The 12299-nt window shown below is 34.3% G+C and overlaps 1 protein-coding gene across 1 annotated transcript; it reads right to left on the reverse strand.

Annotated features, from left to right (window-relative positions):
- Window positions 1-467: 467 nt before the first annotated feature.
- On the reverse strand, window positions 468-12068 carry LOC140752483 (probable peptidoglycan muropeptide transporter SLC46). The gene is made up of 7 exons (XM_073086811.1): window positions 11660-12068; window positions 10940-11200; window positions 6580-6754; window positions 5044-5221; window positions 4268-4646; window positions 3177-3417; window positions 468-2489 (listed from the first exon to the last, which is right to left on the reverse strand). Exons 1-7 carry the CDS (start codon window positions 11790-11792, stop codon window positions 2411-2413), a joined length of 1446 nt encoding a protein of 481 aa, XP_072942912.1. The 5' UTR covers window positions 11793-12068; the 3' UTR covers window positions 468-2410.
- Between the last annotated feature and the right edge of the window lie 231 nt (window positions 12069-12299).

The raw sequence follows: 12299 nt of genomic DNA on the forward strand, positions 1-12299 counted from the left end.
GTGATAAATAGTATTTAAACCTGGACCTCGAGCTTGAGAGGACTGTTATCAATGCAATAACTTACATCGTTCATCAGTAATTAGGAATAAGCACCTTGTCAAGTGTTCTGTTATCTTTTTGTACATTCGCTCATTATTGTTTATCATTCATTTATTTTCATATTAATATTTATAATATTAATTGTTATTGCATTGTTATGTAATAACATTAAATAATAAGCAATAACAATTACTTGTGTCACATCTTTGCGGAAGTCTTCCCTCTATCTGTTTGATACTGTTTGAACTGAGTTAGTTTATGCACATCTTCAGAGCTTAAAGTATAGAAATAAAATAAGGAGAAATTTCGAAAGTTTCTTAACAATAAACATACCTCAGGGATATAAAATTAGGAATAACGACGAAAACAATGACACTACTCCATTACATTTATCTATGTTTGCAGGTATTCCAAAATAAAACAAAAATCATATTTCACGATTGTATTTCCCATACAAACGACTTACTACTAAAATACATAAAACTTTTAAACATAGTCAGTATAATAAATTTAATTTGATATCCAAAAACAGCACCGCAAAGTTTTACTTATCCCGAATCCCATGACATCAAACATAATAAATCTATGTGTAAAAATGTTCATCTACTTTGTCTCTTTCAATTAAACCTTAGAAATCTACCATTATAATAATCATAAGGCTTTGCTATACATTATTCATGTGTAATTATAAAGTTACTTTTAATATATTCAAATAAAAAACAGGTACTAGCAGTTGTACTAACGAAAAATAAAAAAAATAATGATACATGCAGGACAGCCCAAGACTTTTCCTTATAAATAAAATAAAGTTAATTTTTAAAATTTAAATTATAGTACAATTTTGTGCCAATCTCACTCTAATTAAAATATATAAATAGCAACAAAAAGAAATATTGCTTAAATCAATTTCCAGCGGCCGATTGTTTTCTTTCGTAAACTATTTTCTTTAATATATGCAGCTTATTTGTTAAATAAGTAATACAAATAATTATACCAAGTCAAATAGAAATATGGTCTTGACGCATATTAAAAATTACGCGTTGTGTCTGCCAATTAAGATTTAATATACTTAGTCCGGAAATTTCTTTTCGGTAGCTGAACTACCTCATTACATTTCCGGATTTTTTTGGATAAGACAAAACTCACAGTAGTGATAAAAGTCAACTATATCTATAAGGCTTTTATATGAAATACTGGCAGCTATGTTAATTATTAATTAATTACTGTAATGATTTGCTTCAGTTATTGATTTAACATTTCCAAATATTTGTAAACAATATTTAAAAGAACAGTATTAATTATTTAAACTTAAAACTAAACCCGCTTGGCAGTAATAATGACTATTGCGAGATCTTATATTTTCAGTTAGTTCTCCACATTACTCGGATTGTGGGGTCAAAAGTGTTTTCAGGCAGACTACTTTATTACTTGATTTGTGACGTTACAACTTAATAAAATATGTTCTAATTATCTGATGGTAAGTGATCACTGTCGTTCGTCGATCTATGGTTTAAATTACAACCGTACCTTTTAATACATTAATTTAATAAAAATAACGATAAACTTTTTACCCTTCTAGTAGCTAGGAGTAATGTACGAAATAGGCGAGAACATTTGTACCAAAAATAGTTTATATTCTTCTCTTATAGTTTTAAAATATGGTATGCTACCAGAATTTGGTATATTCAATTTATTTAAAAAATACACTGACTTAGATACTAAGGCGGTTACATATAAAAACGTCATTTTATCACATTATTATACAAACGCATAAAATCATGCAATGTGTGCATACAAATACATATTAATGGTTTAAAAGAGTTATTCTGGGTAATGCTTTCATTTTTTTTCGAAAGTATAGAGAGTAGCGAAAAATTATCAGAGTAATTAAGAAATTAAAGAGTGACGGGGTCGATTTTTATAAAAACTAAAATTGCATATTTATTTTATTATAATTTATTTCCCTATCGCGAATCAAACGAGTTCACTATGAAGAAACACATCTATAATTACTGCGTCAGCCGATAGTGTCATTTATAAATATCAAATTCTAGAACATAATTATAGATGACAGTCTAAATAAAAGCTCATTTTCAATCAAAAATAGTTACTCCGCTATTCCTTATAGTTTCGGAATTTACCAATAACGTTCTTTTGGAAAAAGAAGGCCATGTTTTTTTACACGTTAATTGAATCTACTTATTTATTAAGCGTCAGTAGCAAACTCTCATTTTATATCACATTCCATTTGGACAATTTTAAAGGCAGCCCCACCGTCCTTACTTGATATGTCAATACATAGTATATAATATATACCTACGATAACGTATAAGAATATTTGAAATAATTCTGTGATCTCACATTACATTATCAAGACGAAGTTGAGTCGCCCGGAGTTAAGTTTTCGTAGGTAATCGACGTTGTTCTCCACCTATAATATTGCACGATTCTGAAACAATAACAATTACCTTTTAATATTCAACGCGTATACACAATATGCGGTTTCAATGCTTTACTGATGATATTTTGAACCAGTTGTACGAATCGTGGTCACGAAACTGTGGTGGTCTAGATTGTTTTTCTTTTTCCTCGAGCTTATGTTTGTACAGGGCTAGTTTTAGAGGTATAGAGGCCCATCAATTAATTTCCTAATTAAAAAAAACAAACAAATTTATTCCGTCAAAATAAAACAAAACAAATAAAATTATTTCAACGCTAGTTTGGACAAACACTTAAAACTGTTTAAAAAAAATCTTATAAGATGCTTATAAGATCTGATATATTTTGGGGGCCCTCTTTCTAGGAGGCGCCAGGGGCTGAAGCCCCACCCCTGCCCTCCGCTAAATCCGGCCCTCATGTATGTCTCATTCTTTGGCACGCCTTCTTTTTATTTCCGGCATCAAAATGCAAAGACAAGTACCAGTTACTATTTTTTTTTCTAAGTTTAGAAACTCTGATAAGAATTAATGCGTTTGTCTTTTTAACGGACTTCAGAAAAACGAGGTTCTATCTTCGACCGCTGTATGTATCTAAGTTTGCATGTCCACCTTTTCCTTAAAAACTACTGATCCAATTTGGCTACACGGATTTTTTTTTCAAAAATACTAGAAAATGATACGAAAATTCGACTACTTACCCTAAAAAGACGACACAAACAGCAGTAATAGCACTACACAGTATATAGATGGCGCCGGGAAAGATCTTTATTGTGGCAAAGTATAACGAGTTGAACAACGTCGGCGATATTAGCGGACTGACGCCCTCCAAGGCCCCCATCAGCGCGAACACCTTCGCTATGTCTACCACTGGTAGTATCTTGGTTAGGAGTGATCTTATCAACGGAGATGATAGCCCCTTGAACATCGCTATACCGACACCTGAAAAAATAACATTTTTATGACATACTTTTTATTATTATATAGGAGTAGCAGACGAGCATGCAGTCCACCTAATAAGTGGCTACTGCCGCCCATGGACATCTTTCATCAACCCCAGATAGGATTATAGATATTCCTAATTGAGGTCGGCCACAGATGCGCCGCTACCCCTGAGGACTAATCTAGAACGTCTCGAAAAAATACGTCTCCTTACCACACCCTTCAAATCAGAACACAGCAGTACTTAACACTGCTGTTACAAGGCAGAAATAGTTGTGGCGGTGGTGCCGCCGGAGTCGAACCACAAAGGATTCTACCACCTTAAAAAATATTTTTAGTAACCCATCGAGCACGGGCCTCCGAAATTAATATCAGTATTTAGCCTATAACTAAAGCTTCAATGGGTCCATGGACATTTGCAACTAGACAACTACCTGAGATCGATCACATATGCAGTAACAGCCCCTGAGGACTAAGAAATACTTCATTAGTATGCCTTACCAGTCCAACCAAATAGAGTAGCGTAGCACCTACGATATAATTTAAAGGTCAAATCGATTTATAATTTACATATTATAATGACAAATGATATAATTTTTTTCATTCCTTTAAAAAAATAATACTTTTTGTTTAAAATGACATTATAGCAATCTAGAAATCTTGGATGTATAAATATTGATTTTATGTTGTGTCGTACTTAACAGCTCTCCGGGCTCTTCAAACAGCATGCAAAAAAGCTCTCTTCCAAAAAAGATGACTCCATCAGTGTTACAAATGGCCATAACCACGGTCACTACATCAAACAGACCATAATAGTTTAAACTTAGTCAAAGTTTAGTTATAGACTTACTCAAATACATGTGCCAAGTCGTGACAGCGAATGCCTTGATCATATAGTGTGCTATCGCTGACAAAAACGCAATAATTGCGAACGCCAAGTCACTAACACGAAGGTACTTTTGCACCAGCATCACTCCGAAGAAAGATCCGAAGAACGTTATAGCAGTACTGGCTGCCGAATACGTTGTATACTGCTTGGTAGCCCAATGCAACTTTTCTCTCGTGTACATGTAATCTAGACTCATTAAACCATAAAATATGAATATGGTTAAGCTGTTCGCAACAGCTAGTAAGAGGATTTGAGTTCTGCCGCGATTTGGTCGTTTCTTGAAACAATCTCTGAACATTTCCCTGACGAGGTTCAAGTCCAAAACTGAACACAAACCGCCCTGAAATAAAGCATATAAATGCAATAAAGAAAAAATACTTCTTCTGAGTAAAAATATCAACTTCAAATTTACGTAACTTTTAAAGACGTGACATTTATTTTTGTCTTTTTACTGTTTACATGTTATTCTTTTAAGTAACAGAAATAGGTCAATATAATGAGTACGGTAGCCCAAGTTTTGCTTGATAACATCCATGGTTTCATAGCAATTGCATAGTTCAAAACACAGTATATTTTTAAAAGTTTTCAAAACATACGTGATACGTGGGCTCATTCAAGTTTTTGGAAAATACACACTCAATATTTCGATGATATCGTTATTATTATCTACAGCCATAAAAACAGTAACGAATACTTGATAAAAAAAAACGGTTAGTGCCTACAAAATCTGTTTTTACCTGAACAGCTCCAGTAAGTGACTCCCTAACATAGATGACAGTGAACACATACGCTATAACGACTAGCGTGTTCGATATCAGGAGCAAATACACATTTCCGACTAGCGCTATCAGCTTTGGACACAGCAGCGACCCTATCACACTGCCCGCAGACACAGACGCTTCTAATATTGTCATCCTGGAAAAAAATGGCATTTAGTTTATAAAATCGTCATAAAATTCAAATAGAACGATGTTTACAAAGTCATCCTGAAAGGTGGTAAAACCTTTTGTGGTTCGACTCCGACGGCACCACCACTACAAGTACTACTGCCTCATAATAGCAGTGTTAAACGCTGCTGTGTTCTGATTTGAAGGGTGTGGTAAGGGAGACATACTTTTCCGAGGCGTTCCATCTTAGTCCTCGCGAGTAGCGGCGCATCTGTGGCCAACCTCAGGTAGAAATATCTATATCCTAAAGTTCAAATCTAACGTAATTTATAAAATACTAAACACATAGTTCACAAGATGCTCCTGATATTCAATCCCGCTATGCTATACACGCTATACTATAGTGATATGAGGTTTATAAATTTCTCCTTAAATTCAGAAAATACTTCATTTCGGTTACAAATGTCCACTTTTACCAAAAAGCTAGCAGGTACTGCCACTCATGGACAATTGGACATATGTAACCAACTTCATATAGAAAAGGGATTCACTATGAGTCTGATAACAGATGCGTTACTTAATGGGGGGCGTAAGTTCATCCCCCTCCCCTTAGTATAGGCAAAAAAGAAAAAAAATCTTAAAACAAGAGGACCTTTTTGTTTTTTTGTTGACAAATTTCGGATACTACCTTTATCATGTTTGTAAAGGTTACAATGATTAAACTGAGACGTGACCGATTTCAGATAGGACCCTATCTCGCTTTTATTGTAAAATAAAGATAACGCTATAATTAACGAAAGCAGTCCATATCACGTCGATAAAGTAATTCAACATATGTTTCAGATTATTAACAAAACGGTTAACTTCCATTCCACGAAACACGAAATATAGACGAAACAACCAAATACTTCGATAAATGTTTCATACGGAGAACTGTGACCTCATTTTGCGAGGTCAGAGGACTGCATGCAGAATGGCCCAAACTGCACGCAATCGGCACGAAGTACTTGCAGATAAAATCATTTTATTCATGTTAATATGTTCCACTTACTTAGTTATTCTAACTAATCATATTAGTAAGTGATTTTACACTTGGATTGATGTAATGGCGCTTTCCTTTCTTAGCCCCATTTTATAATTCAATATCAAGTGTGGAATGGAAAACAAGTCCCAATATAGATACCTATATAAGGCCCGCAAAAGAACTCTTACCGAGAATCGAACCCGGAATTTTTTGAAAGGCAAAGTAACATTAGAAATGTACGCAGTACTGCTTTCGTAGAAAGCATGTCTGATTATAGTAGTATATTGCCCACTTCGCCAAGATTTTAAGAGCAAGTAAAATAATTATGTAGCTTTATCAAATAAAATCGTAATCAGCCTTACCTAAGTGATCTGTGCTCTGTAGAAGTGACGTCACTCATGTAGCAATACGCTCCAGTAAAAAGTACCGTGAAGCCACCAGCAAGCGACACGGGTAGAAGGGTAAGTATATACCACCACGGTCCTAAGTCTTCCATCATGCTGTACACCACGATCAAGCCTCCAGTCACGGACATACCTAAAAATATTTCATTAGAGGTCAAATATAATTTATGTTGAAGGTGGTAGAACCCTCTGTGGTTCGACTCCGGCGGCACCACCGACAAATTTCTGCCTAATTCTGCCTAATAATAGCAGTGTTAAGCGCTGCTGTGACCAGTTTGAAGGGTGTGAGGTAAGAAAGACCTACTTTTCCGAGGCATTACAGTTTGATCGCTTTGGAAGTTGGATGGATGACCACTGGTATCGGAATGCTTCGAAGGTTATGCTAAGCCGTTCATCTCGGTTCTTATCATTAAATAAAAGAGACTTAAAAGTCTTATGGGCAGTTTGAAAACATTCGACACGAGTTGACCACTATCAAATTCTTTGTGTATAATTGTTTCGCGGGACAGTGGGTGATCCGCGGCGGCACTAAGAGTGGTCCGTGATTTTCAACTTATTTCAAAGACATTTATCCTTACTATTATATTTATTATTTATATTTATTATTTATCCTTACTAATATTATAAATCCGAAAGTAACTCTGTCTGTCTGTCTGTCTGTCTGGTTGTCTTTTCTTCACGCCTAAACCACTGAACCGATTTTAATGAAATTTTGTACAAAGATAGTCTGAGACCTGAGAAAGGACATAGGATAGTTTTTATCCCGGAAATCCCACGGGAACTAGGGATGGCGATCTAAGATCGATTGATCGGAGAATCTACCTTTTGGACCAAACAATCGATTATTTTAATCGATATTAGTAAGGATTGAATCGTAAACTTTGCATTTGATCAAGTGATGATCTTTAGCAAAGTTGTTGTCCATGAGACCACGAAGGTTTCAGAGTTGGTACGACCAATTTTCGCCAGTTGGCGCCATTGTCGTTCTAATGAAGGTACGAATTTTCGGTTTTATGAATGTTAGTATGTCATATTATTTTCTTCTAAACGCGGGCGAAGCCGCGGGAAAAAACTAGTGCTAATATAATCGTAGAAAAAATATGAAGACTACCTATAAATTAAAATAATATACTTTTCAATAAATACGAAATTCACTTATTAAATCACATTTGTACATTAACTACAAAATGTTATAAGACTATAAATATATCGACAAAGTGTAGTTAACTATCTGCTCAGGTAGTCGAGTGCAGTGTCAGCTGTAGGTCAACCCTAAGTCCTAAAGTTGTACCAGCTTGTTGTGAAACAAAGAATCAAAGTAGTACCGGTTTTGGAACAAGGCCCAAAGGGCACAATATACGTAATATAATACTACTGTTATACTGTTGGATAAAAGAGTATGTTACATTCTATATATGCATTTCTCGCATAAGATATCTCTGATTTACACAGCATGATATGAAAAAAGTTTCACTAAAAATATTTAGGTACTGTTTGTGCATAAGATATTTTTAAGGGCGAGTTCTACCGATACTATTATATGGATGTTTTCTACTATCCTCCATCTTCTTAACGCGGAAATTTAGAATACGTTTAATTTTAATTAAATTTTCGGAAAAGCTTTAAGGGGTGTTGCCTATTTTTTACTTTTTTGATTATTAAACGAACTGCACCCCGTGGTTTGAACCGCGTTTAAAAAAGTGTAAAAAAGCTGGAGACATCATGGGTTTTAATTTTACTACGGAGAACACCAAAAGCTTAAAGCTTCTTAAAGCCAAGTTACTCCTTACAACTAGCCAAGTAGCAGCCGATTAGCAGAAACAAAAAGACAGACAAACGAAAATTTTTATTCTTTCATATGCAATGCGTATAAAGCTGTTATTTTGACATTACAAAGAGATACTACAATTTTATTTATTCGTATGTATATAAATTAGAAAGTTGCGAGTCGAATTCGCATACGGATGGTTTCATACCTACCAGCAAATTTTATTTTTTTCTTCATTTATAGTATTATTTAATAGCCATAAAAGTTATGTGATGTGACATTGTGTGCATTTTGAAAATTTTAACTATCTACCTATTACCGTTCTATACATAAGCGAAAAACTTTGAGAACTAGCAGTTTATTATATGGCGACCCCCCTTTTTTTAACTTTTTTTATTTAGTCTTTGTTGTTATAGCGGCCACCCTTAATAAACTACTCTGTATAAATTTAAATGTCTAGGTATCTATTATGGTTCAAGAGATTCAAACCCTGTGACAGATGCACTGACGGACAGACAGTGGATTCTTAGTATGGCAGACAGTGGATTCTTAGTACAGACTATGGAACCCTAATTATGTATAAAAGATATTATGTAAAAACCGCGCATAGGGCGAATCCGAGGGCAAAAACTTGTTTTTATTTTACGATTAGCTTCATTAATTCAGCCGTCCTGTTTAATGGCACGTATATTTTTAAAGATCAAGGTTAGATGCAGCCAGGATTTTTTACATTAATAACTTAATACACTAATTTGTCAATGACTGCTTATAAATTATTATAATACGACCTTATAAATGATTATATAGACGACCCGCGTGGCGGAGCGGCCACTATACCGGTCTGACGGCAAAGGGCCCCGGGTTCGATCCCTGGCCAGACAGATATCTAAATGATAAATTTAGATTTCTGTTTCTGGGTCTGGGTGTTTGTGTATTCGCTATGTGTGTGTCCATGGCACCCACGACACTGGGAATCCTAGTGTGGGGCTGGGAGTGTAGAAAGTGTTAATACATGTATTTTTAAATTTCAATTATTATCATTATTATCACAAGTTTATAGATACGCTGATATCTGTAACATTATGCATGCATCAATATTGACTTGTTTAATTATATAAATATTATAATTTATGCATACAAGATTAACTATAGCATACAACATTTTTGTAATTATTTAAAAATCTTTTTTTTTTTCATTATTTTCTGTTATCCTCTGTCCATTGTTGTTTGCGCCTGTAATTGAGGTTTTTTTTTTTTTTTTTTTTTTTTTATTAGTTGATAGGCATGCGCTTGGCCTCGATCTCGCCTGATGGTAAGCTTCGATGAGGCCTAAGATGTGCCACGCTTGCCTAGAAGTAGCCTATTCACTCTTGATTTGAAGACTCCTAGATTATATGTGTCGGGAAACACAGAAGCCGGCAGGGCATTCCACTCCTTGGCGGTTCGTATTAGAAAAGACGAGGCAAAACGCTTCGTACGAACCAAAGGAAGGTCGACTTGATAGGGGTGGTAGCCTGCCGTGCGTCTGGACGTCCGAAGATAGAATGGGGCTGGGGGAACTAGATCGTGAACCTGTTGCGCACACTCCCCAAAATGAATTCGGTAGAAAACCGCAAGACGAGCCACACGCCGACGGTGTTGTAGGTTTTGGAGCCTGGCTTTAATTAGCGACTCATCCCCAATGAGTCTCTTGGCCCGTTCCTCAACCGAGTCCAGTGCCTCTAAGTGATGCTTAGCTGTACCATCCCAAAGGTGACAACAGTACTCCATACACGAACGGACTTGCGCCTGGTACAGCGTAAGCATTTGCATAGGTGTAAGGAAGTGCTTCACTTTGTTTAAGATGCTAAGTTTTCGAGCAGCTGTTTTGACTCGGGACTCAATGAAGCGACCGAAATTGAGAGTGGGAGAGAAATCCATACCTAACATCTCGAGATGATCAGAGATCGGTATACAAACACTTGTTACACTTGTTTTGTGCCTTGTGAAAATTTGTACCTATATTTATTGTTGGTGTATACCTTGTTGGTGCAACTAAATAAATAAATAAACATGTTTTTGAATATTAAATTCTGATTTTAAAGCAGTTAATCTTATAAGAAAATTGAAATATCAACATATGTTTAACTTTAAATACTGTAATTTCAGTTACCAAGTATAATTTAATTATGTTATGTAATTTAATACTCCTACTTATTATTTTTCTAGCAGAATTGAACTAAGTTTCAATTAATAATGCACTTATAGTATACAAAAATAGACATGATGAATATAAAACTATAAAAAGCCTGCTTGATATTTATAATAGGCAACATTCATAAAATTTACATCACCAAACTACCATCCTCTGAATAAATTATCATTTGATTATACGCGCAAATTGTTATCTGTCTATAGCAACTTCTATCCTTATTGTTTTATATAGATTAAATTGAAACACAAGATAATCGTAATTGGGACATCAAAGGTGGAGCCTTTTGTAGGGACAACATGCTTTAAGTACCATAAATTATTAATGTAAATTGGACAATATTTATTCAATTAACTCACCTAGAAGGGGCCATGTAATTAATGGTTTCCTGCCATGTGTGTCAGACCAGACACCCAGGAAAAATGAAAGAATCGCAGGAGCTACAGACTCTATGGTAGTTTTCAGCATGGTCACAAAGGTAGCATAGCTCTGTACCTCGTCTTCTAGTTCCTGAGACATATTGTTTTTGGCCGGTGATAGGAATATCTTGCATTCCTCGTGGGAGTGGTTCAGAGAATGCACACATGTTCTGTACAGGATTATGTTGTTTATAACAGTAACTAAAACAAAAATAACACAGAATAATACACATTGGGTATTTTAAAGGTAAAAGTAGTTGTTAATAATGTATGATTGCAATACTTGTATTTTATTGTGTTTGTAAGACCCAAAATAAATTAAATTACTGTTTAAACATATGAACTGATTTTATTTACTTTACTGAAACAAACATATTATGTTCCATTTTTTTAATCACAAATGATATATAAAAGATTAAAAAATAAACTAAAAATGTAAGAGTAATATGTCTTAATTGAATTTAGAACGAATAATTAATAATTTAGAAATAATAATATAATAAATTTAGAAAATATAAGCAACAAAACAGAAACAATAAACTCCAATTTAGTAACATATCGCCGCAACTATCATGTATTGCCCCAAATCAATACAGATATTATTGTTTGTTTAGAAATTAACAGAAATTTAGATATTAACAGAAAGGTAAACATGCTTACTCATCAAGGACATTGATAACATTGTAAAGAATAATGGAAATTCCATCGTAATGCGAAAAGGTTTGCTCGGTATTTCACTAATTGTGTAGCTATTTCGATTCGATTCCGTAATTGGCTCCTCATCTTGACTCATTTTCTCTTCTCAAAATAAAACTGAAGAATGTTATGTTTATAATTCTAACTTCATACAAACAAAAACCGCGGTACAATCGAATAACAATTTAAACTTCACTTATAAAATGTATACATTTTAACGCACATAACACACGTAATACTTAAGAACAATAATAATGTCATTCCTACGTTAATTAAATCAATAACAAAATGATTTAATTTAATTCAGTCACGTTATCACCCCATCACCTTTTAAAGTTTCAAATGTTTTGATAAAATAAAAACAAGATTATTCAAATTGACACTTAGTGTCAAAAGTGAGTGGAAGGGTTTGATTGACAATTACGATACATCTTTTTCTCGGAAATATCGATACATCGATTATTACTTTTTGTCGTATAAATCATTAGCTGTCCATAGTAAATAATGCAAAGATAAAGTAATACAATGTTTATATCTTGATGCTCTTGGTATACACAATGAATTAATTAATTTTTCCCTTCAATTACTACTACTCAATGAGCTG

Source organism: Epargyreus clarus, unplaced genomic scaffold (assembly GCF_041222505.1).
Source record: "Epargyreus clarus isolate Ecla_fem2 unplaced genomic scaffold, WU_Ecla_fem_2.2 ptg000024l, whole genome shotgun sequence".
NCBI lineage: Eukaryota > Metazoa > Arthropoda > Insecta > Lepidoptera > Hesperiidae > Epargyreus > Epargyreus clarus.

Coding starts and splice junctions, on each gene's coding strand:
- LOC140752483 (XM_073086811.1), bottom strand. CDS start 11,792: ATGAGTCAAGATGAGGAGCCAATTACGGAATCGAATCGAAATAGCTAC. Junction 5,222..6,579: donor ACAGAGCACAGATCACTTAG/GTAAGGCTGATT, acceptor ATTTTTTTCCAG/GATGACAATATTAGAAGCGT. Junction 4,647..5,043: donor CACTTACTGGAGCTGTTCAG/GTAAAAACAGAT, acceptor GCTTTATTTCAG/GGCGGTTTGTGTTCAGTTTT.